At 41.0% G+C, this 26,854-nt stretch overlaps 1 protein-coding gene across 3 annotated transcripts in view; it reads right to left on the bottom strand.

The window, feature by feature from the left end:
* Positions 1-26,854, bottom strand: part of FBXW11 (F-box and WD repeat domain containing 11) — a 77,105-nt gene that overhangs the window by 3,291 nt on the left and 46,960 nt on the right. For all 3 annotated transcript variants that reach the window (XM_075766911.1, XM_075766910.1, XM_075766909.1), the window contains 9 exons: positions 22,443-22,629; positions 21,540-21,630; positions 9,501-9,638; positions 8,815-8,933; positions 7,552-7,801; positions 6,267-6,385; positions 5,517-5,627; positions 4,440-4,518; positions 2,714-2,902 (listed from right to left, as the gene is read on the bottom strand). In XM_075766911.1, the coding sequence (XP_075623026.1) occupies positions 2,741-2,902; positions 4,440-4,518; positions 5,517-5,627; positions 6,267-6,385; positions 7,552-7,801; positions 8,815-8,933; positions 9,501-9,638; positions 21,540-21,630; positions 22,443-22,629 (1,256 nt within the window). In that variant the 3' untranslated portion in view covers positions 2,714-2,740. The remainder of the gene's footprint in view (positions 1-2,713; positions 2,903-4,439; positions 4,519-5,516; positions 5,628-6,266; positions 6,386-7,551; positions 7,802-8,814; positions 8,934-9,500; positions 9,639-21,539; positions 21,631-22,442; positions 22,630-26,854) is intronic.

Here is a 26,854-nt window from a genome sequence, read left to right as displayed (position 1 = left end):
CAGGCACTTTCCCTTGACTTCCCTTCCCCCAGCCCAAGGCCTAGTGCTTAATATAAGAATATTAGACTATCATATGGTAACAATTTTTATCATGTTACAATAAACAACAGGAATTCAATAGAAAGCAATAAAACTCTCACAGCCAACTGCCAGGACTGTCAAAAATGATTCGCTTTGAAGAGACATAACATTGCAAGCCTTGTAAAAAAAGTGGACGGGGCTGCTTCAAAATTCAGAAAACTATAATGTTTGAAAGCATATAAAACTGTTTCATTAAATGTCATAATGAAATATTAGCTGCTTGACCATAATTTTATGTAGATTTATGGGTTTTGGATTTTGAATTCAGACAAACCTGTCAAAAAGTGACATCACAGCATCTCTCCTGTACAGGAAATAATGATTAAGGGACTGTCATTACCAACACCAACAACTCCCAGGATACGGAGGTCTGCGTGGTTTCAGTTGTGCGTCACAGGACAAGTCAGACATAAGCTGCGCAAAATTGTCAAGCGTGCAGAATTGGAATGGAAGAACACCCTGCCAAAGGCATTTCATATTTCACTGGCAAATCTCAACGACAGTGGGTCTTGCGGGCCACATGTGGCAAGAGAGGAAAGACAGACACCAGCGTATTGCTGGTCAAGCAAATTGGTATAAATTTTATTCCAGCTCCTAATTCCTTTTGTGTCTAAGACACGCTATATGTAGCTTTTCCATGAATCAAAATTAATAAAAGAAACTTGCCAAATATACTTCTGTAATTTTTCTTAAAACCAAAACAACAAAAAAATCTGTCAATCTCGAATTATCTCATAAGTTAACAGAAGACAGTATTGGTGTAGGAACTGGAAGATCGAGATTGCTCCTAAAACTATTCTTGTCATCTTATGCAGCCTTTTCCATATGCCTGAAAAAGCACGGGGAAAGAAAAAAAAAAAAAGAATTATTCAGAAAGGAGAAAAAAAGTTTTCCATAGAGAGGGAAAACCATTCAAGTTCAACAAGCTTTGGAGTTTCCAGAGCAGAAGTTCACCTAGGTACGGGCCCAGGTGGCACAGAAGCCAACGGCAGCGTCTCCGTCTGAAAAGGAGCAGGATGCAGCCCCTAAGGACGTTACCGTCAGTGACAACACCAAGCTTTCCACAACAAGGACAGAGTAGGTCATCCCAGATCAAACAAAATCATTTTGAAGCTGAAGTCACAGGGAAGCTGTGCTGGAGGACCTGGGTCTTTGGGCAGTTTCAGGATTTATCTCCCAGAACGTTGTGGTTTTAGCCACCTCCCCACCCTGCGCAAACATGAAGTTCAGCAGTTTGGCCTTTTCACCTTTCTGTGGTCCTCCTGCAGGCAGGATAAGGAAGCCCCGGAGTTTTACTGAACTACCCTTGCAGCAGTGTTCTTAAGTGTGGCTTTAAGGGCAAGTTCCATTAACTGCTGATTCTGCACGCTAGCTCATCATCACAGCATTAAACCTCTTCCTTAATCATGGGCGTAATTACATTAAGTAATTACAGGCTCAGAAAGACAGGCAACTCAGTTTAGCCATGGCCAGCTTTTTGCTTTGACCTTCTGTGAAACGTAACGAGCCAACAGACCCAAGTGTCACATCCAGAGAGGACGTTATCTCAGCTTTTTTTAAACTGAGTAGGAGCTCAGTTAGTAGGAAAGGCAGCCAATGCTTTCCTGAGGAAGGCTTCCAAGTGACAACTAATTTTTAAGAACCAGCATCTCAAAGAAACGAAGCGTGTCTTCCCAAGGGAAGGTATTTCCTAGCCAGAAGCGGAAATCCTACAGAAGGAGTGGAAAAACCTGAGGAACTCATTGCCACAGCGAGGAGAAATACGTACAGATAGATAATGAAAATCCACGCTTACACAAAGATGGGGAAAGCTTTTCCCACAATGTTTAAGCAAGCTACGAATTAGCTGCTTCAAATAAAATAAATCCTTCCTGTTGGAGCAACGTTACTCCTAGCTCCTCTGGCCGCGGTGTCTCCACTTTCTTGGAAGCATCCAGCCTCAGCACTGGCAGAGACGGGGCTCTGGAGAAAGGGGTGACTGCTCTGCTTTGGTACGGCAATTTCTGTGTTTCCGAGCCCCAGCCTTCAACAGCTATTTATAGTTTGAAGTGCAATTGTCGGCAGCAACACAGATGACACAAGGAAAAGAATCCACTGTTCTAACAGACAGATCTGCAGCGGAGCTTTTGCCCACCGTGCTTTGAGAACTAAATGAGGCTGACTTGCAGAAAAATGGAAACAAAACAGGCAAAGTTCACGTGTACTGACAGCTCGGAGTTGTGATGTTGCCTGACATGATGTCATTTTTAGTTCTGAAAGTTTTCCCTACTATTTGTGGTTATCTCAGAACTGCTCATTTCTGGTGAGCATTTGTCCGAAGACCAGACACATATTCAGTTTACCAGAGATGCGTTACCACGCTCATCACAAAGCTTCATGCAGTGAGCAGATGCATCAAGAACTCTGATTTCACAGGATATCTGGAATACCTGTGCAATACACCAAGTCTCCCCAATGTCCAAGAATGTTGTGAATACGTAATAACTTTCCATAAAATACCCAAAGTACCCAATTATAAACAGGAGGGATCATAGAAGGGGGTAAAATAACATGATGAGTTTTGACTAAGCCAACCTGCAGAGTGAGACTTTCACATATTTATAATACATCCAATAAAAAGAGGGAGACTTACCTTCTGAGGGTAGTAAAGTGCAGACTGTTATCTGGAGATGTAAGTGTATGTTCTAGATGGAGAGCGGGTCTCGTTCTGGGCACTGGGTGGCACATTTAAGAAATCCCAAATCAGAATTGTATCGTCATGGGAACTACTAATGATCTGAAATTCATCAAACTGGAGTCTAAAGACACGTCCTGAATGTTCCTGCGAGCAAGAAGAAATCAGCTTAGCGAGGCAAGAAGAGGATAACGTTTCACTACATTTGTGCTCAGACGCGTATCTGGACACAGAACGGTGTATTCAAGCTCTAGTGTGCTAGTTAAGAAACCGTTAGTTGTAATTACAGTCAAGTTTAAGAAAAGCCGATTTTGTACGTATTTTTTTCACCAAAACACATGGCTTCCAAATCCAGTGCTTGTAAAGCCTGAGCCTCCCCCAGAAGGGCCAGCCCTAGAGACTGAGGTTATTAAAGACAAAAGCAGCCTATCAATCAAGCAGTGGCAATTTAGAAGATTGCCTGGCACTGACTATCTGCCAGGGCTCCTTCTCTTCCAAAATGTTTGCGTCCAACACCATGCTAACTCCGTTTTTGTATGGCCCTGATACACCACATCGCAGCTTCAGCGAGGACATGCTGCTGAAAGGATCGTTACGGCTCACTTACTAGTGGGAGCAGACTGTGTTCAAACGCTGCCGTAAGAAAGGGAGGTGGAGGAGCGCACACTCTGTCAGCTTTCAAGAAATCTCAAAGTGGCACTAGGAGGCCCAGGAAATTTGTTCTCTCACCCTGCTTCTCCATTTTTAATCAATTTAAAAGGGGCATGCTACTTTTATTAGAGAACCGATGCTGTCAGACTGATCACCAAACTATAACCTGAGCTACAGTATACCCACAGAAGGGAAAGAATCAACTTTTTCAGTAAAATTAATTACACCGCGCTCATATGGAATAAAAGAATAGTTAAATCCCATCTCTACACAAAGACTACTGGAAAGGAAAGAAAATGAGAAGTATAAATGAGTGCCATGTAAGCACTTCTTTAGGTGTTGGAAGGGCCAAGCACATGCTGAATAAGCCGGTTACCATCATGTACAGACAACCACCTTGGGTCGCTACTAGCTTGTCAAACTGACTCCTGAAGTAAAATTCCATGCACATTTCAGTGACAAGAACAACAAACTTGTTTCCCTAATGGATTTTTAATTAAGTCCACTGTCATGAACCAAAACACTCATTACAAGGAAAAATATAACTTAAGCGACAGCCTTAAATCTGATAGTCCTCTGAAGTGATTGGAGCTCCTGTGGTAACCCGTCCAACTCAACCTCCCTTCCCTCTTCGCATCTCTTCCTTTCAAACTGAAGGATTAGGAGAAAGGTTTGGGAAAAGCTCGCGAGATTCCCCCTCTCCTGTTTAATAACAGGAAATTTAAAGCCAGCCCTACAATGGTATTAGGGAAACACACCAGTAACTAGAATTATTTGATGCAGTGTCATGTTGATTTTTTTTTTTAAGAGTATCTGAGAATCTCAAACTAGAAAAACTTAAACTTTCTTTTAAGTTCCAAATCATTCAGGATATAACAATACATAAATTTTTCTTTATTCTTAGAATAAGCAGCAGTCTAGGATTTATAAAACATCCTGAGTTTTTCCACCTGTCCCCCGAAGATGTAATAAAATGCCTCTTACTTACAAATAAAAGATTTCAAATAACCCCAAATGAATTAATTTTACATACCACTAACGTACGCAAGCATAATGTACTTGCTGGGGCACGAGGGTCAAGAGCAGCTTGCAAGTCCCAAACTTTAATTTTGCTATAAAGTAAAACAAGAAGGTCATTATGAAAGCATTGGTTCAAGTAGAAACATCCAAAGCAATGGGAAGTACGCCTGATTTTCCCTACAGCTGGTTTACCAGAATCAAGCAGAACATTAGAATGTGTCTTCAATAAAATACTAACGCTAAATCTTGTACAACACAGATAGTTTTCTATTTCTTTTTAGCGGCAACTGCAGCACTGGCTTTGTGCAACCCAAGTGGGTTGGTCATATGAAAGACAAATTAATTATTTTTTGGACAAGCCATTTTGGAACTGCAGCATGTCTTGAAAGCTCACAGCGCTACTGATGAGGTGCAAAGTTCCGGTGGGAATTAAGCTGGGACTGCCACCTCAGCGAGACACGAAACCCAAATAAAAGGAAGAGACAAACACAGCTCAAGAATTGTTTTCAATAACTCTACTGTTCACTTGACATATCAATCAGGCAGAGAAAGAAATGGAGAATTTGGACATGGATGTAAGCTGTCCTGAATCCAATGCACACTGAAAATACTGAGCAAGTCAGAAGTACTAACTGCAGGGCTCCTGCCTTCAACCTACCACAGATGGTCACTGAAGAATTCCAAGAGCCCTACAAGATATATTTACACTTGCAATAAACATTTTCAGTGCTGCTGTCTTATAAAAATAGAAAGCCTAAACTACTGTAAGCACTCACGACCTGGCAAGGAGCAATTCCTGAAGGAAGAAACAAAGGAATGTCACTTCAGCCACACAAAATTCACTTTCTACGGAAAGTCAAACTTGAGTGGTAACGCAATTTAGGAGCGTGCTGAAGAGCACCAGAAAAGCAGTTTCTTGACTACTTAAAACTGCAGCCTGTTGTGTTGAAATGCTCGAGCAGAAGCCACTCAGTTAAATATTGATCCATTAGTCAAACTGGAAAAGAACTCTTACACGTGGCTCAATGGCTTTCAGAAGATGCTTTGCTAAGAAAGGCAAAATTCTTTGAAATTACTTTCAGAAACGTACCCATCATAGGCTCCACTAACAATCCGTTTATTGTCGAACCTGATGCATCGAACCAGTTCTTCATGGCCTTCTAATACTCTTAGACAGGCACCGCATTCAATATCCCATAGCCTTAAGAGAACAGAAGAGAAAGTCTTTGAGTACTTCAGGTTCAGCACCGTCCCTTACCCTCACATGCAGTGATTTAAGCATGCTGCTGAATGGCTTTTTGTGGCAGATATCCCATAATTTACTTAAAAATGCATGAGAACCACGAGATGTTCCTTGCATGCAATTCAGAGATAAGTTTGTGTTGCAGTTGCAGTATATCAGAATTAATTTAGTCACTCAAAGTTTACATACAAGTAAAGGTTGTATATGTGTTAAGTCATCTTGGGAAACTTTAATAAACTTTTTTCTATTCTGCATAAACCGATGATTAGAGGTTCGGAAAGTAATTAGGAAAATCAGTGACCGTCTTTCCTCATGTCTCCAAGCAGAAGACGAGGTGATAAACTACAGCAATAGATAAGAAGTTTTGTTTACCTTTGAGATAAACCTCAGCATCCCCCTTTTTCACAGGGATAGGAGGTGTTTACTCTCACACTGAATTAAGTTTCAGTCATACATCATCTGCTCCAGCAGCAAGGCATACCGAGGACGTTTTGCACATGCAGCAGAGCAGGACAGCATCAAAGGTCAGGCGAAATCCTATTTTCACACGTTTAAAAGTACGCTGTTACATACCGACAGCAGGCTGTGGGCACCCACCTAATGGTATTGTCTGAAGATCCACTGACAACTAGTCGATCCCTGTACTGGAGGCATGCAATGCCACGCTTGTGCCCATTCAGAGTACGAACAAACTCGCACGTACTTGTACTCCAGACCTGTGAAACACAAGATAAACGCTCCTGTAAGAATTAGGCCCAAACAAGGTTTTTGCATGTCAATAGAAGCCGTGATGAATTCATAAACAGAAGAGGTCTGAGGCTGACCTTTGCTGGGCGGTGGAATGAAAACTATGTCGTATTTTTATGGGCAAAGAGCAGGTACGTGGCATTAACGGAAGGCGGGCGCTACGGGGACCTAGCGGTGACAAGAGCCACAGGCACTGCTATTGCACATCGAGGCAAGGAGAAAAGTTGGGGAGGGGTGTATATAAAATACTTTCAGGGGGTAGAGACTGCCCCAAATGATTTCAAAAACTTGATTATGTTTGAATCTTGGGAAGTTAGTAATCGTTTTTAAAAGTCGAAGTTATCACGTACACAAACCCCCATGTTTTTTACCAAAGAAATCACTAGCAATCTACTAGTAAGAGAAGGCTAAAACCATGGCCTATAAGAGTTTGGGGGCTGCTTCTTTCTTAAAATTAAATGATTTAATCAACTTTGCCCATTTTTAATGAACTGTAATTGAAGTTGTAATGCAGAGTATCCAGTGGCTCATTTTCCAACACAGAGTGCAGCAGGATCTCTGGCAAACACTGGGACATTAAACTGCCGAGAGCTTTTTGGCACAGTCTAAGGTAGCTCTGGTTCTAGAGAGGGAAGGGTGGGAACGCCTTTGTTATATTAATACGCTCTGGGTAACTCAAATCTTCTGGTATGTAATAGTCTTCAAATACAGCCTCTTAATTCTTCAAACATGGCAAAGTCTGGTTGAGCTGCTGGGAAGGTGTGGTGAGGAAAGGCCACTGCTGATAAATTTCACGTCTGGAAGAGGATTGCCAATTGAAATAAAAAATACCGCTTGGAAAAAGGCACAAAATGTGCCACATTTAACAAACAAACCGATCTTGAGACTAGAGTTCAAACAGCGAATGGGCTTTGCTTTTTTGCAATTGTACGACAGAAGCCACAAAAATGTTACGAGCCTAGTTATGCGCATAAAGACATTAACAGCTAGCAAGAGGAAGCAGCTAGCTGAACCATAAAGGCAAAGGCACAGAACTGCTTGGGAACACCTTGGCTATTCACAGTCAAGTAACGCTCAGAAGCTTTTCTGGCTTGGTAGGCACGCAGAGCTAGACGAGAGAGCCCTGCCAACTTACTTTAATGGTCCTGTCACCTGACGCTGACACAATATATTTGTCATCGAAGTCTACCACGTTAACAGCAGCACGATGGCCGACTAAGACACGGCGCAGGGTGATGTCAGTAGGCGATGCCATATCCCAAACAGCAATTGATCTGTCCTTTGAGCATGTCACCATTAAGCCGTTACTGAACCTCAAATGAAGCACTGCCTCGTTGTGATGAATCAACGTGTTCAGAACTTCACCTGTGTTTACATCCCAGACTCTGCAAAAGAGTTTTATTCCAAATGAAGGACGATGGCTATGCGCAGTATAAAGCGTAAACATGCACAAGTCTGCTACTGTCTCTAATGAGAGCTCTCTGGTTGCTCAGCATCTCTTAGGGCTTGTGGAAGGCAAGAAGATGGGTGCTGTGAGTATCCCAGTTCACGTCTCAGACTCACAAGCTACGATTTAGAGCAGCACACAATTATGCCAGGAAATGCCTAAGCTGCTAAGAGAAAGAGCTGCTTAACAATTCTACAGCTCTTCCAGGAAGACTAAAACCTGTACGATGTATAAATTGATGGAACAGACCAAAACAAATACTGTCAAATACAGGGTTTTTTCAGTTTTACACCATTGATTCAGATTTCGCACACACCAGTAGCAACTGGGACGTAGCACCCTCCAGGGCTACCTACTAGCGTACAGAAGTGAAAAATCACTACTGAATTTATAGTACCTGAAGGGTGTTAAGATCAGCTCTTAAATTTTGGAAAGTTTTCTAGAGATCACCAGTGGTATACCAGTGCAAGACACCAGGAGGAGACAAGGCCCTGCCACTGAACCGCACCTGAGTGTCTTTACATTGGACATCTACTGACCATTGAATTCATACAAGAATTTAAACACAGTATCATCAAAATTGCACTCAGACAAGTGCTCCATATATACCAAACACCCTTTCATTAGTAGTCATAATTAAGAGATGTCAGAAGGCAGAACAAGAAACCCTAAATGAAGAAATTATTGTATAGTCGGCCAACAGCCATTCTACAACTTTGGGAGATGCCTTGAATCACTCAGGTCCTTCAAAATTCTTAACACTAAAAGAAAATGAGACAGATTTGGAAAAAAAAAAAAAAATATTGAATGTGATGCTTTGCCAAGTATGATTACATTAGTTTTGGAATAATAGTATCACATTCATACTAGGGATGTTTTCTGATATTTAGAGATTATTGTAAACATTCCCAGCCCTGAAACTCAAATGATTTTTGTGCAAAAACTTCTCACCTCACTGTAGAATCTGAAGATCCAGTTACAATGACTCTTTCGTCATACTGCAGACAAAGAACCGAACCGGTATGTCCTGTTAATACTTTCAAACATTCCAAGCTTGTTTTGTCCCAAATCTGTTAAAAACAAGACACGTAAATGGCTTATCAAGACCAAGAACAGGGATCCAAGACTTGGAACAACTGCAAAGGAAGGAAGGAAAACTAGAGACAGTAGGAAGAACCCACGGACAGCGAGCCTGTTCTCCCTTTTAGCTTAAGGAAGTCTTGATGCAAGTTTTTGACCGAACAGTGAAATAACCAATGATCATGAAATGATAAAAGGAAATGTCACAGACAATTAACATGAAAGCAACCTACTAGCATGAAAGCAAACTACTAGCAATGACACAGCTAAAGAGAGTGGCGCACACAGGCTTCGTTCATGTTATGTGAACTCTGATTTCACAACATTTCTTTGTGGTCAATAGTATCGCTATCTGGCTGGCAGCCCCCAAAGTTTCCAGAGCAAAGCGCAGGTGAGACCTTTGCCAGGCTACAGAAGACATCCCATCCTCATAAACCCTGCACAGATAAATACTGTCCCATGAAGAGGCAAAAGAAATGAAGGAAACACAAGCAGCTAGCTTTCCGAGGCAGAATTACCCACTTATCTCTAGGGAAAAGACTGAAAAAAGCGTTTACCTTAATGGAGTTATCTCGTAGGCCACTGATAATCTTTTCATCATCATACTGTAAACAGTAGACACCTTTGCTGTTTTCAGAGCGGCACTGAATCCTTTGCAAATTATGTCGCCCGCACCGCCAGTTAGATTCTATAGTCTAAGAAGAGGGGAAACAATCAGGAGTTAGGCACGAGGCTGCGTGCTTGAGCACAACTACTCTAACACATCCACAGCAATCTTTCCACCTTTACATACGCCATCCTTAAATGTAAAGTATATAAAACCTAAATGTATCTTTTCTCTCCCCCCCCCAATACAAATACACATAACACAATAAATTCACAATAAATTAGAATTAGGACTTTTATAATTTGTCACGACAAAAGCTGTGTTTAGTGGTGAAAATTATGGTCAACTAACCTTAACAAGAATTTCCAAAGGAGCCATTAGAGAGATACATTTCATAACAATTCAGTTTTCCCCCTACATTTACAAGACCATCTGACATAAGCAGCAAAGAGTAAACCAGGAGCTCATGCGTTGCCATGTTCGGCCTCACCTGAGTAACCAACAGTACGGAACTGCTGAGTCCAACAGCGAGGTTATGGGACTTCTTGGACCTTTCCTTCCCCTACCCAGTCTTTTCACCTATCAACTGTTGTTACACATCTTAGAAAGGGATTTTGAGATACGAAAGCCTCCTCTAAGCACCTTAAAGCCTGATAAAAATAAAACTGAATGGGGACTATAAGATTTCAAATAATCCAAACTTACTTTTCTCCTCCCCTTAAAATCTGTGGAAGTGTAATTATCAACATTTTCATTCTGAGAGATATTTTTAAGGAAAGAGACCTGACACACCTTAAAAAGCCGCAAACTACTCCATAGCAGAACCAGGATATTTCCATGTTTTAATCAGTTTTATTACTTTTAAGACAACAAATGTTGGATTCAAAAAAAAAAAAAAAAAAGTGGGATTTTGGACAGGAAGTTCGTAACAACAATCATAAGAGAATCTGTGCACAGAACTCCAGGCCAACGCCTGCAGTACCGAGACAGGCTGGGATGCTTTCTGTCTTCCAGTACAGGCACCACAACAGGCCATTTATTTAGCCATTTCCCTGGGATCCCCCCCAAATACTGCATGGAAAATTGGGGAGAAGCTGATCGACTGCCAGTTTGTTTGGAAAAGCACATTTAGAACCAAATCCTAACTTTCAAAGCAATAGCAGGCACCTCTGCAGCTCCTCCAAGGCTGGAAAACAACTGAAACGCTTATTAAAGACAAAAGTGCAGTGCAACTATGACGTCCCAATTCTAGGAAAACGCGTCTGCTCCAAGGGAAAAACTAACCCACCACTTTGTTTTCCATGCATTTGCTCCTTCAATTGTCTCCTGTTATGCAATTTGGAGAGAATTATACATAGTCATAATAAAAACCTGATGTGCCACGGGAATTTGTCTAAATCATAAGTACGGAGAGATGCTTCTAGATGAGCATGCTGACAAGTTATTCATCCTCTCTCATTCTCTTCTCATTTGGTGGGGAAGCTAATGAAATTAAGATAGCAAGTCATCTGTCAGTTTGGGATCAGCTTTTCTGGCCAGCTAGTGCACTGCTAATTGTTAGACTGGGAACTGGGCTTAAAACATTCAAATCTGACACTGTGCTGGTTCAGCCTTGGACTCCTGCCTTGAGGGTAGCAGACTGCCACTTGCTCCGCAAGGGATGGAGGTTTTGAGGAGGAAGGACAGGCAATTCTCAAGCTTTATCTTAAGATTTATCATCTGTGCTAGGAGGGCAGAACTGCAGCTCATTAACTCCTTTGCTGCTAGAGATGATCCTCAGAAACAGGAGAGGCTTTTAGACATTAATAGCATGAACCAATATAATTACAGATCCGAAGGCAAGATATTTAAAAATGCAATACTAACACTGAAGACATGGGAGATAAAGCATGACAGATTAGAGTTACACAGTTTAAACAGTCTTAGAAACCATGTACGCTCAGACATTCAGCTCTGAGACGCCTAAGGGAGAGTTTCCCTAAAGCAATGCTCTTGGAAGGGGCTGAAATAAGCAGCTGCACATAACACGCGCCGGATTACTCGACCTGCCGAGTGCTCAAACACCGTTCGAGCACTTCCACACTTCAGTCGTGCGATTACCGATAGCTACAGAATACCTTAAGAACACCACAAATCAGAAATTTTTCTTCTAACAGTTTCCTAAACAAAACAGCAGTCAGCAAAAGTACGCTCACCAGACATTCGGGACGCTAGCTGGCTTAATTCTGCGAAGTTCACTATAGGAAGCTACTTAATAAGCTCCCCATAAGAAAATGTTGGCTTCAAATAAAAGAAACTAAAGTATTATTTATATCTATGTGAAGGCACGATAAAGCAGTAAGTCATATGCAGGTGCACATTTTAATTCTGTGAATAGATGTCATTTCATTTAGACATTATACGGTGCGGCTACTGTGGGAAAATACTTCATGTTTTTCGAGAACTTGTAAAATCCCCTTACACTGCGTAAATTTTCAATATGCTGGGAAAGTAGCCACAATACACAGAGAATCTACAGCAGCATTTCAATTGGCAATAGAGTGAAAACAGATGTGTACGTATAGAGAAATAACATTATTTTAGATGACTGAATACGGCTGAGTGGGTGGGCAACCTGGAGGACCCTCTGAAAAGGAACATGTTTAATACAATACTGGCAACCACATTAAAGCTTCTTGCTGTAGGAAATTTCTGGTTGTTACTGAATAGCGCAGTTAGTAAAAGTCTTCATCTGCAACCTCCTTCCAGGAGATATCTTAATAAACTGTGTATATGCCGAGTAGGTAGGCATGCATGTACAAGGGGAGAGGAAGAAATTGCTGTGTTTTATGGACTGTTACAAGCATCAGGGAGTCAATGATGACGAGACCCACGGTTTATTTGCATATTTATGGTACCAAACCGTACATCAATATATGCAAGACCCACTACTGCATTTTCTACAGATTCCCTCAAAGCCTCCAAGATAACTGCCTCTAAAGTTGGGTTGCACAATTAAAAGCAAGATGTTGCAGAACGCTATGTGCTCAGTTCACACACAGAAAAAGAAGTTTCTCACATTTTTCTAAAAGCTCACTAGACCAACAGCAGCAAGTAGCTGACAAATGCTGTATAACCAACAAAATCTGGACATGCAAGGGATAAAGACCAAGCACGAAATCAAAGCATCTGCCACAGCAGGAGAGCCATTTGGCAGCTGAAGAAATGCATAAATGGATAAAAAAAGGCATTTAGAGAGGAAAGTACGGATAGAAAATAGCCCGAGATGTAGAGGTATAGCCAAGCCTTGACCATGCCAGAATATGTTCACTGATACAAAGATGCACAGTAAAAAAAGAAGCAATTCATCTGGATTAACAGTTGGAACATTAACTATAGATTGGAAGTGTTAAGGATAATCTACTAGGAACAGGGTTTTTCCCCATTTGATAATGTACACTGTGTTCAGCTCCTGGTAAAAACTGCATTTTTATCCACGTGAATGTTATTGCAGAGTAAGTGGGTTTACCTTAATCCCATAAACCAAGGAGTTTCTGTTCGCTCTGAATACACAAATTGGGACAGAGAAAAGAAGAAGGAACACGCGCGTTCGTCACATACGTAGGGATTTCTCCTGAAGAAGCAAAGACAAAACGACAGCTTGGCCACGGCACCAGGCTCCCTGCATCTTTGAGGTCTGTCTTTCCTCTCTCAGACTCTCTGAAGATGCTACAACGATTAGGGGGGAAAACCAGCATCGAGCTCTTGAAGAAGGATTCCCTACATCCTGGCTTGAGTCTGGAACTCACTGTTGGCTCTCCAAGCTGCTGTTAGGCAGTGAGGGCCAAAGAGCTTTTGCAGTCTCTGTATCAGCCTGAAGAAGAAAGGCTACATGATGGTTATTACCTAGAAGGCTTGAATGGTCCTCAAGAGGAATCTGCAGAGAGCTAGCTGTCCCATCATTACCACAACAGCACGAACCACAAGATTTCTGACCACACAGGGATGACTGCCTCACAGCAAAGATGTCAAAAACGGGCCAGCAGCAAAGCCTCCTTCCAAAGCAGCCCGCAGAGGGATAAAAACTCTGCAAGTAAAGAGCATCATCGTCTTTTTCTTGTGAGTGTCATCACTTCTATAAACCACTGTTAAGGAGCTAAGTGCCAGTAGTAGGCATGTAGCAGCAAAGACAACTAAAACCTCACAGACCACAGGAACTGGATCAGCACTGGGGAGGGTCTCGTACATGGACAGCAATAAAATCCCTGCGCCAAAGCAGCACAGCAGAAAGTACTTGCATTGGCTCCAACATCCCCTTCATAAAACACCTCCTCCTCAGACCAGCTGCGTAATGAAAGTGATGAACAAGAAAATTATGTGGTCAGGAAGCTCGACAGAGCTGACATCTCAACGGAGTAGCTGAAGAGTTGTGGCTGCAGGCACAGTATACCTAATTACACATTCACTAAGACTTGAGCCTATTGTCACCTGAGCCAGTAAACACGTCTTTGGAAGCGAGCAGCAGGGATACAGACATCCATGCCAACACCTTGAACGTAAATTGGCGCTGCTATTAGAAGAGGGAACACCAAGTGCTGCACACCATCCACCACCGCGTCTTGCTGTTTACTATCCTGCTTTTACCATTAAGCATATTGCTTTTCCTGACTAATTCTCTCACCCTATTCCATGAAAAAGCTGAACCAACATGATTCATGCTACACTACAGGACTCAGAAGAGTGACTAGATTTGGAGTTTACTCTCCAAATGCTTTGAAACGTAGAAGGAAGCAGCTATACAACTGGGAGCTGCATGACACCGTGTCCCTCATATGAGAACCGCTTAGCGTCTAAGTTAAAATTTATACGCTACTGATCTGGAAATGCAGACACTACTGCTCATCAAAAAAATGTGCTCTTTCCACTACCAAGAATTTTTCACATTTTAGATTATTCCCAATTAAAGCTAAGTGAAAGTCCAGAAGAAAGCAAAAAGTTACATGGAAGAAATTGTTGCCATGTAACATGGGAAGAGGTAGTAAACCCTAACACAGTAAACAAATGCAAGGAAGTAAAGCTAAGCAAAGATTAACTCAAAACAGTTATCAACATTTTGTTATTTACCTCATTTCATGCAAGCAGAGGAGTCAAGTAAGAATAAAAACCACCTACATAAAGAATAACTGAAGCAAGTCTAACAAATAGAGAAATAGGGATATTTGTATATCTCGTATATATTTAAAGTTCAGCATGTATTTGTTTAATGCAAGCAGAAAGGTCCACTTTCCCCCTCCCCAAAAAAAAAAAAAAAAAAAAAAAAAAAAAAAAAAAAAAAGGAAAAAACTTCCAGTAACTGGAAAGTGGGCTTCTGGCTTGATTTATAAAAATCACAGGTTACTCAGACTATGTTTTGAAGACCAGTCTGAAATTAAAGCGAGGCCAAAAAGCTAGGAGTGTACTACTAAGAGTCACTCCATGTCTGAACACTACATGGGCTTTCAGATCAGTTTGGGGAAAAATATCACTTTCAGTATGAACTCCAAGACCAGAAGAAAAATTGTAAACAGTGAAGTCCAAAAATCTAAACAACTCTAGAGAAAAAGGAATGGGAAGCTTTTCCTAGCAAGTGTTACAATTAATACACGATTTCTTGGCAGAATTCGAGACTAAAAATTAAGTTCCTAATGTTTACAGCTTCTTAGGTAAGATCCAAATGTGGACAATATAAATTGATGAAGTGTTGTGTCTTTCTGCATGCGAATGATCCAAGATGTATGAAGCTGCTCAAAGGTCCACCAAGTAAAACTACTCCCAAGTCTTGCTGCAACTTTGCTGAACCCTTTTAAAAGCCCCATTTAAAAAGAACAGATTGACCTTATGATGCTGAACCAGATGAATCTGGAGCGTGGAACATGCTAATGTCTTACAGAGGAAGAGAAGACTTGCAGAAACTGCATTACAGGCCACTGACACACAAGGAATATAGGAAATCACTTTGGGAGAAAGCTGGTAGCGGTAATACTGACCGTGTCATCAAGCATGGAGAAGAGACAGCATGTTCTCCAAGTGTCAGAGACAGCTTAGGCAAATCAGATAAAAAAGGCAATCTAAACAGAAGTTTCAGACCTAAAGAACAGTAATTCGGCATTAGGACTACCCTACCGCCCAGAATGGCGGCAATGCCTGGCTTGTTGCGGGAGACAGAACCCACCGCAGAGGCAGGACACTGGAGACTTTGATTGCTCCCACGTGGATGAAGTGTAGCCGCATCATGTCCCCGAGCTCTGCCCCATCCATCTGTTACTGGATGCTGTCGGCAGAGAGGATGCTGTGCTAGCCACTCTCTGATCCGACCGCAACAGCTGATCGGTTTCCCCAGGGAAGGGAGTAAAGAATCCTCTCAGCTCCTACTCAGGAGAACCTGCAACAGGGGGATGCAGATGAACAAAGCAGTTCTCTTCCCCAAAAGGTCTGTCTTCTCTATCAAGCACCTCTGCAAACGCAGCCACAAAGCACGAGATCCAAAAGGAGAATCAAGAGTAGCATCTGATAAAGAAAACCTTTTTCATCTTTGCAGCTGCAAAGATCACAGTAACACTGATGGGTCTCGCTGGTTTTCTCTTAAAGGATCCCCATTTCCCCCAACTTCCATCAACTAGGTCTAACACACTTAACAGTATCATTTCAAGCTTTCAGGTTACAGATGCAATGTCAAAATACACTAACTTTAACTGGATTCCTGCTTACACCAAAGCGACAGAGGAGAAGTAGTGCTGTACCTTCCAGATCTGGAGGGGAAATCTTAAAAATACAAGCCAACAGCAATGAAAACAGAGAGGGGTCCTCTGGGGTACCTCGATGACACATGCATCTGGGCCATACACAACACCTGACAACAAGCAATGCTGCTGAAAAACAAAATTATTGCACCTTTTACGTTCCATTGGAGACAATAACTAAATTTATGCACACCACCACAAAACCACAAAGTTCTATTTGAACAGGTAGTTATCAGCCCCTATCAGAGCATAGGGGCATTCGAAGTACTCAAACAGGAACAATAAATCCCTCTTTCAAATCTGCAGAAGACAAACGGCAGTCTCAGTTTGCCCTGTTGTGGGAAAAAAGCAGGCGTGATGTGGGCAAAGTGAACAAAAAAAAAGCCAAGTCAGGGATCTGTCCCGCGCTAGGAAAGGAGTCTTCTGCCCTGCTCAGATACGAGAGCTGCAATCTGTGCCGAGCACCACAAGAACGCTGTCCCTGCCGCTCAAAAGCCTCTCCCTTCCTTGGCCACTTTCATTTTTAAGAAACGCCTTTTGGAAAGTGCCTATAGAGATTTCAAATGCTGGCTGAAAAAAAACTTTTAGGCAATACAACGCCAACCAGATTCTCCCCACACATGCACGTAAAATTTCTCCAGCATCATAATTAGAACAGTACTAAACAAACCCATTTCCTCAGAAATTCTACACTGCAACTTTCATAAACAAAGATCTCCCGATGCTGGCAGTGGCTTAGGGTGAGAGCTGACTTTTCCCCTTTTCAAGTTTTCCCAAGGCTTTAAAATTTCAGTTCTAGCCCTAAAATCTGAACTTTTTCAAAATTCAGCAGAACACATGGTGTTTATCTGATGGCCTGGCACTACATTTTCCTGAAGTCTTCAGCAAAATCACATTTTAATTCTCATCTTAATTAGGTGGACCTAAGACTCCATGGAAACAAGATGAGGGCACTTGCCATGTGCCTAAAGATAAGGGGAACATTCATGAAATGAGTCTTCTCGACTCATCACAAGAAATAGATACTTGTGCTAACCCTGAGGGGAAAACAGAACAGTTGGCCAAGTTTCACAAATAATATGGAAAAAATCCAGGGACTTGGGGTTCTGGAATCAGCAGTATTAAACTTCCCATCCTGGCCAGGTGCCGATTAACACAATCCCATTAAAACAGCTGACCTTCACCACAAGGCTTTGGGACTGCACCTGGGCATGGGACACCCTGCACCAACCAGGCCATCTCCATAAACAAGGTTTTGCAAAACCAGGCTTCTAGGATAAGCCTCAAATTAGGTTTTCCCGTTAAAAAAAGCTCCTAAAGAAGCTTGGCAATTCAACGTCTGACTTGGAGACATTTAAAATTACTGGACCACCTCTTGTGAAATGAAACCTAATTAAATATTTGGCTTCACGGTGGAGGTGGGGAGTAACTACCTCTTTCCAAGAATTTGGTTTCAGATCTCTAAATGTCCTCTTATTTTCAAATCCAATGATTTCAGAAGTGACATTATGTTCCTAAAATGTGTTTGGCATGAAATAAACAGATATTGGCACTAATAAATTTTCAGAGAGGCAAGGGAACCTCACTTTGCCAAATCACTGCCTGTACTACCTTGCAGCTAACACCGCTTTGTGGTTGCATGGACTTTTGACCCAAAAATGCAGATAGAGCCCAAGGGAAAGAATTCAAATTTGCTATTTATCATTCCTTATTTTTCCTTCCAATTAGGTTTTGGATTACTTTTCAAATTCTGTCAGTCAATTCAAAGGAGAGAGCACATTCTTCTTTGAGCTTATCTCTACCCACAACCCAATTTAGTACCAGCTGCCGTAAATTAATAACTCTTATCATTAGAAATGGTCTAACAGAATTTGGTTTAATCTTTGTGCTCCACAGGTAAAATACTGAATTACAAGATTTTTGTGTTACATCAAATATATTTTACTGTATTAAAAAAATCAAGTCCTTTGGACACAAGATAAATGTCTTATAAAAATACTTATATTATTATATAAATGCTAATATGGTAGCCTTTGGCTCATCACTAGCTCCCTAAACTCTGACCCTCTGACAGAAACAGAAGATCTTATTAAAGGTCCAGGCAAATATTTAAAGAAAAAACATTTTGGTATTCAGAGATACAAAATTCTTCATCACCGCTAAGACAAAAGTCTTATTTAAGAGCTTCTGCACATTGCTTTGAAAAATGAAGGAACGGGAAAAGTATGAAACTGAGGGAGAGCATGACTTTAGGTCTAAAAACAGAAGAAGGGGAGGAAAAAGTTAAGAAGTGCTCCTAATCTAAGTTTTGTTGCTATTGTTACTCACCATCTATGCTTTTAAACGGTGTTGAAAACTTCTTTTGACAGTCCTTTAGGGAAGCAATTTGTGAAAAGTGCTTTAACAGGCGATTTATTAGAAAAATTATAATAGGCATTTGGAAGTGGAAGAATTATTGGACCCTTGACTATTAGCAGAAAAACTAATCCCACTCCAGGTTGGAAACCTGGAAAACAGCAATATTTCAGAAGGCTTGAAGGAAATATGTAAACAGGGAAAAATTTGACGTGGCATGATACGCCCATCCTTCTGCCGTCCCCCTCCAGTTCAGCAGTTTCGAAGAACCAGGAGTGGGAAACACGCTGCCTGTATAAACTGAGCACTGATGATTCTGGAAGTAGCCATTAGTTTTCAAAGAGAGACTTCACCACTCTAGAAGACTGGACAAAGACGCATTTGTTTCCTGAATTTGGGCAAACAGAAGCTTACACTTACTTTTGCTAAAGCGAAGTTCAGAGGCAAGAGCCCACAGCTGACAGGTCCTGGCTCCTTTCAGCTCTGCTGCTCTACCAAAGTATCCAGGGGCTATGGACAGCGTTGAGGCTAGTTGCCAATACCTTAAATTCTACCCCAAGTGACTGACAACCAGTAAAGACCAAAGGTTTTTCATAGGTTTATAGACACAAGCGTGGGATGGAAAGTACAGAACTACTGGAGATTTTCCCTGAGCAGCCCGAATTCTGCTTCTCTATTCTTGCCTCCCTCCATCGGAGTTTGAGACAGAGGAGTTCCCTGCATCTCCCAGTAATATTTAACACCGTTAAGGATATAAGCATTAGATAGAAACTACGGAAATCATATGTAAAAGTAGCTGGATTGCCAGGCAGTTTGGAATGGGCAGAAACTATGGCAACAGCTTACGGTTTACTCTTTGTACGCCGCCGAAAAGACAACTCTTTTCCCACGCTCATTACTCACGTTACTATTTTTAAGTCCTAGTGGCATGGTGTGTTTTACATAGAGCACGTTCTACCCTTCCAACTCCATCTCAAAGCTTGACACGAGATAACCCCTTACTCTGCATAGTCTACATTTATCACATCATCCACCTGAGCATTATATAATGAAAAACAACATTTTATGAGTTGAAACTCTGAAAGAAAGTTAGGGTTCAAAAGAGCATTATAAATTTGTGTTTCTTGACTTCCAAACACCAATGTGTGAATTTTGAATACATGAGCCCTTACTTTGCAGGCTCTGCAGTGCACATTTTTCTCCTAATTTGAGGGTTTAATATATTTAATGTTAATTTAATGAAATGTAGTTTAAGAAACATGCTCATCGTTACAGTATATTTTTGGGGGCATACTCTTTCCCCACTCCCAGATATTTAGAGACTGACAATTTTTTACATTTAATATTGATACTGGTGACGAGAGAAGCATGAGGGGTTTAGGTTTTTCCTACTTATTTCATACTAGCAAGAACTGTCCAGCTCAGGACCTTAATTTCTGTGCATCGTACTAGCAAATCTACAGCAACTACAGAATCAAAGCATTAAACAGCAGATGGTGACAGTTCAAAAGGCCTCAGAAAGTCCTCAGAACATCTCTAAGGAATACTCCCATCATTAATCTTTCAGAAGAGTAACTTTAAAGTGAGTTATAATAATGCTGAACTCCTTCAGTGTTTTCACACTGCTTTTTGCTTATTTTATTTAACAGACAACGCCAGAACTTTGCAGAAAGCAAGAAAATATCACACTAAGAGTTCTCCTTAATCCCATGGGCTGCTATCATCGCAATATCACTCTCTCATTCCTTACAGGGAGAAGACATCTCCCTTCAAATAATAAAATGTGTATCATTCAGCTCACAAGTAAATACGACCTTATTTTACCTAGGCTACATTTCATGCTTAGTTCTTTATCTTTACGTGTTTATAAATTGTGTAGCAAGGGTTAAAAAAATATTTAAAAATTGGATTATGTTTTCCAGCAGATACATTTTAGAGATAGGTTAAGATTTCTGAATAATTTTGTTTACTGAGGGCCAAGCAACACAAACTCACATTTCCCGTAGCAGAATGATTCCATTAGTTCACATCTGTCTTAAACATCAAACCATGTGTTTACCCACTAATGAATTTCAGACCAATAATTTCACATCCATCACGTGGTTGAAATAAATCCATTACAGTCTGTGGTATAACTTAAAGAGTTTTGTGGTGGGTACGCAGCAAACGAGCAAGACAGAATTTCTGCCGGTGGGCAGAATACCAAGATGATCCTGATTTATCAGAAACATTGTAAAATAAGTGAGCAAGCCCAACTTTGTAACTCTTAAAAGATAAGCAAAATTTTATATCAAAGAAAAGAACAGTCATTTCTACAGTCTTTTTACCACCAATACCTTACTGTGTTTATCATTGTAGGACTGATTGTTCTCATCAAACCACTCAAGGGGGGAAAAAGAATCCCACTCCCTGAAGAAAGCTGTATTTGCAACAGTGACTGCTTTAGGAATAGTAAGTTACTAAATAAGCAACGTTTTAAATGACTGGTGTTAACCCTCAGATCACTTTCTAAGGGAGTGTAACCAATATATCACAACATTCAGAAACACCTAGAATTTCCTTGGAGTAGTAACTCTTGGAGTACAAAGTTTCCTAAAACAGCTATTTTATTAAAAGCCATTGTCCCACAAGAGTTCCAAAAAACTTCAGATGCAAAAAAGATGGTGTTAACACTTAAAGTAACACGTTAATGCACGTACTGCGGCAGTAAGTTGCTGAGGGTGTTTTTTACGTTGCCTGAAGAGCCAGAGCTCACAAAGTAGTCATGATGAGAGATGCATACCATATACCTCATTGCTCCAACATGCACCATCTTTGAAACACTAACAATATGCAACCTTATTTCTCCTGCAGATATTATATATCAGAAAACGTACCTCTATATCCTGTATTATCTTTGGGTATAAGGACCTGTAAAACGAATTTGGGGGGCCATCTGTTGGTCTGTTTTTAAACAGGTACTGATCCCTAGAAAGAACCAGAAACATGTTTTACAATTTACCACAAAGAATCTTCAAAGGAATTCAAAATCTGCACAGAACAAAACCTTATGACATATTCTCACAGAATACTTGTAAGAGTTTTTAGTATTGCTGTTACAACCCTTATGACTTTACAATTTGACAGCTGTATTTAAAATGTCCAGGACTAAAAAGATCACTGGTGTTTTCCTTATGGTTTTCCAAATTAGGGTTCACTGCATCATAAGGCTTTTAGCCAGCAGGGTGTCGTCCTCTTCTCTTTATAATATGCTTTGCATTTTCTTAGGCACACCACTAGAGAGCACAGAAAAACAGGTTTCTAAAGCAGAACACCTCGTCTCTTCAGATACTCGTAAAGGATAGAGAAACTCCACTGCTACAAACATAAATGGTTTCTCTTTGTAAGAGGCTTCTGCAGCCTTAATCAGCTATTTTACATTTTAAAGGAAAAAAAAAAAGTTAATTGGAAATGCTTCATTCGGGAAAAAGCCCCGCAAAACATGTTGCTAGTTTTTGTGAGCTGATTCTACATGTTAGCTCTCCCTGCAAAACAGAAACTACAAATTAGCAGACAGACTGCAAGAAAGCAAATGTTGAAAGACACTGGTGCACAAAAGGACAGGGGACAATGCTGACAGCTTTCGCCGTAGCTACCCCTACTAGTTCGTGGCAGAGATAAGGATCGCAGTGACACCAATTTACTATAAACTTACTTTTTGGCAGAGCTCATGATTAGGGAAATTTGTGAAGGAGGAGAACACCATAAAAAGTGAATTTAGTTATTGTCAAGGTACTTACCAACCCCTTCTTTCTGACAGTCCCTTCCACAGCGGATCTGTGCGTACCATTCTTTCAATCAGTTTTTTCCATAGCATTCCCTCAGAGATGACTCTCTGCCATTCCTTGCATACCAGCTCTGCTGCACAGAGCGATCTGGCATCAAGATAGGAAAGGATGTTTTCTGCTATGTGATCTAAGCCTTGCTCTACAAAGAAATAAAGGCAATCAAAACATCAATCACTTCACAGTAAACTACTACACAAGTTTTGCAATGTGTTCAGAGAAAGCCAACACAGCTTTAAGGCACCGGAGCAATGTGATAATTAAATTATCATACATAGAAGCACCACTTACAAATTAATCCAAACAGGTACACCTGCTGGACTGTCCCACTTCCACAGAGCGAGAATGAGCACAACCAAAATTCAGCACAGTACACAAGCAGCAGAAAGCATTTTGCCTCTTCTGGGCACAGAATTCTGGACTTTTTGAGCACGTAATGCATTGGGCTACACGGTCCAAAAAGATCATCACCTTCAAGCAGATGCTTCACTAAGCAACAGTAACGCGAAATTAAAACATTAGGGGTTTTTTACTACTCCCTTAGATACAACAATAGAGAATTCAACTCGGCAGAAGACAGGACTCCACAGGAACAAATACAGACATATCTAGTAGAAGCATGAGTAAAGGTTCTGAAAAAAAAATTCTAGCATCAAATGCAAGGCCGTTTTTTGTATTTCAGCTCTTTCTATAGCCTGCAGGTGCCAAGTCCGCTCCTGAATTTTGTTCAGGACTCTGGTGGCAAATCATATGGCAGGGACACTGTGCCCTGCAGCCCGGGGCAGGAAGGGGAAATCAATGAGTTTGACAGTAATTCATTAATTGCAACCGGTGCTTCGACATCTAAGGCAGTTATCCCGATTCATGGTTTACTGTCACTAGCCTCCATATTTACAGAAATAATTACTGAATGACTTATACCAGAAGCTGGGGGCTTTGAGGCTTCTCTTCAGCTAGAGAAAAATTCAAGAGGGATGTTTTGAAACAACTTCAAGTTGACCATAATGTTCAATACGGCATTAATTTTGGGGCCAATGAGTGCCATTGTTCCTAGTACGAGAGTTAGCTAAGAAACCTCCGGATCAGCAGGAGTCCAGTTACTCTCAAATAACGAGAGGTGACAGCTCAGCTTCTGCACCGCAAATTCCTCTGTGCAGCTCAACGGAATTTACTTTGCACTGATTTCCCAATGTATTTACAATGCCATATGAACAGGTGTTATCTTCGCACCTTTCCTGCGTCCACTGCTCTCCCACTCTCGGGGCACACTACCTTCTCCGGCCATGGTGTGATGTATGCGTTTGTGTACAGCAGATTTGACGATGCTAGCTTTACTGGGTCAAAGAAAGAGTTCAGCAATGTACCACAAGAAAACTCCCAAGTAAAAGAGCAATAGTCCAAACAAAAGCCCTTTGCCAGTACTTCGACATCCCAGAAACACCATGTACCTGGGCAACTCTCATGCTCTAATTGCACCTGCAGCATACGGCATGTTGGTCAACAAGCAGTAGTTATTAGCGGACTGGGGAAACACTGACTTTCATCGCAAAGATCCTAGCTACCAAAAGCAGCTTATTAACCCCTGTGATCCTTTTATATCATGGTAGGGTTAGATTTACATATTAAATGCACTCAACACGCCAGCAGAAGTTCAAATAGAGCAGAATTGGGGTCCTGCCCGTTGATACAGGTCTAAGTAAGGCAATATGCCGCAATACATTATTTCATAAATATCCGTTAATACTTCTCCAAAAGCACTGGGTACTGAACCTGATAGAAAGAACAAGCACCACAATAACGATGATGAATACAGTAAGCTGCCACCACAGAGCTATCAAGACATAAACCAGGTGGAACATCGCATGCATTTGCTTATGGTCTTTCCCTACACCTTGTCTCCTGCTGAGGGTCTTAGATTTAAAAATGTGACTGTAGTTGAGTAAAGGTACATACACAGAAACCACTTAGATAATATGCTTGCACTAAATTTAAAATAGCAATCAAACTTTTCTTGTTCATGTTCCAACTACAGTGTCATTGGTCCCACAAAAAAATCACTGGTAAGTCTGTTACATATTTGAAAGGACCTGCAATTTTGCTTTCCCAAAAACTCCACTAAATCAAAGATCTAGAATAACTTCATTTTCATGACTAACATACGCCAGTTGGCCAAGCATGAAAAAAATCTTTCAAACTAGGAGATGATGACCTTTTTAATTTTCCACTTTATCTCATGACAGCCTACTTTAGGCTTCAAATAGCCCTGAAAAAAAATCAAAGAAACTACTGCTGATTTTGTAAAGAATTAAGAAAGTGTGTTCATCTAGTTCTCCACTACACGCTAAATTTGGCACGGCCTTCAAAAATGAACAGAAAGGAGAAACCAATACATGTAGTTGAAGAGTATCTGTTAATTTCTTCTACATAATTTAGAGAATTATAGAAAGGCTATAAATAATGGTGAAAGTTCCTATAATGTAAATTGGGTTTACACAAATTTTTCAATATCGGTCATAAGAACAGATTCAATTAACTGAAATGTAACAAGGTCCAAATAACTGGTGGGTCTCGAATCTAACCACTTCCAAAGCAGCAAATTCTCTCCTAACACCACCACGACTCAGAAGAGCTTTAAGCTGCACCATCTCCTACATCAGCACTTTGAAGAATATACCAGGGCATTTAAATACATTGTAAGATGGTCTTCCAGTCTGCCGCATCTCAATTTTTCTAGAAAATAACAACTTTGAGATTCTAAAACACAGTTTACTTAGGATGTATTTATCTTACGGCGATGCTATGTGATTTGAAACAGTTCTCAAGGTTTTTCCAGAAAATATAATCACTAGAAGGTCATTTTGAAGAGTTACTTTAAAATCACGAATCCTTGGCTATCAAGAAGGCAAACTAATTCATTGTGCAAAGTGGGTGCCACAGCTAGACAAAACCAAAGAAAACGAGCAGGTCTGCTGAGTAAGCATTTCTCTGATTTTGAGGGTTACAGGTGTGAACAGGGCACCCGCCGTGTTTTAATGGGAACAGATCTAACAGCTATTTTAGACTTCAGTGCAAAATAGTCGCGTTCAACAACATAAGATCAGCCTATACGGAGCAAGTGACTGTCTAGTTCATCTGTAACGCTGTAATCGCACAATGCAGCCCTCTATGTACTTTCCCAGCACAGAGCACGTTATATTTTGAAGAGGAAGAAGGAATTTTTCGACGTAAAGCACTGCAGTTCCCAAAGCAAACAGCGCAGAGAACGTGGCAATTAACCACCATAATTGCAAACTCTCTCAGTAGAGCAGTACACTGAGGTTCCTGTACAAAAGGTGTTTCAGGCTCCCACTTCCCTGCACCGTTTTTCTTTCAACAGCCATTATACAACATCAGACCTTAGATCACCCTCCCCTCCCTCTCCAGAGCACTAAGGTGGTGCATTCACTATCCTCCCGGCACGTCTACCATAGTTAAGGGTATATCAACACTTACCTCACGGAGGGATATTTAGGCAAATCATTAGGTAATAAAAGAGACTACGCTGCTAAGAAATGACAGAGTTGATAATTCAGTTCAACCAGTACCAGGCTACTATGTTGCAAGGTTACTACTTAAATATAAAAATGAATGACCGCAAAGTTTGGAAGACGTTAGAAGAAACTAGGATTAAATATCAAAGTAGGTTACAGTTAAATCAGTAGGCCTAGAAATTATTAAAAAGAGAGGAAAACACCCGGATGCCAACAGTATTTCTGCAAAACGTGGGTGTACCGACTTTCAGCTTCCAGCTCTCCCAGAGATACAAGGATGCTGTCCTGTCCTTTCTGGGTGAAAGGCGTTTTTAATCAGCGGTGGCGTGGCAGAAGAGCAGAGGCACACATCAAACTAACCTTTTCAGATGACCTTAATTCCCCTTCATCAGAAAAGAAGCACGCTCCAGCTATGTCTGGGTTCCAGAAAAGCCAGTAGAACAAGATACGCTGATGACAGGCAAATCTTTCAATGTCTGTGCTTTTAAGGTGTGAAATTCTTTACTCATGCACCTGAAAGATTGCAGGTGAACGAGCAACTGAATGATGCAAAGTTCATCAAATAAACTGGCTGTGCGGCCAAAGGAAGAGCTGTTCTTCAGCACATTTTGGCCCAAACACCGCTGTTTCTCTCTAGTAAAGATGGGATGACAGGATCCATGCTGAACAGGTACCCATCTACTGGATGCTTTTCTCCTTCCAAAGTTGAGATTAATTTTGCCTAATTGGCATAATTTAGTAAAACAATCTTCACATGTATACTAACCTTCTTAAATGAGGAAAACTTAAATGCTTTCAGTCAAAGAGCGCTAAGGAAACCATAACTCCGCACTTATT

The sequence above is a fragment of the Balearica regulorum genome, chromosome 14 (genome assembly GCF_011004875.1).
Source record: "Balearica regulorum gibbericeps isolate bBalReg1 chromosome 14, bBalReg1.pri, whole genome shotgun sequence".
Lineage (NCBI taxonomy): Eukaryota > Metazoa > Chordata > Aves > Gruiformes > Gruidae > Balearica > Balearica regulorum.
This window is presented reverse-complemented; position numbering and strand designations above follow the sequence as displayed.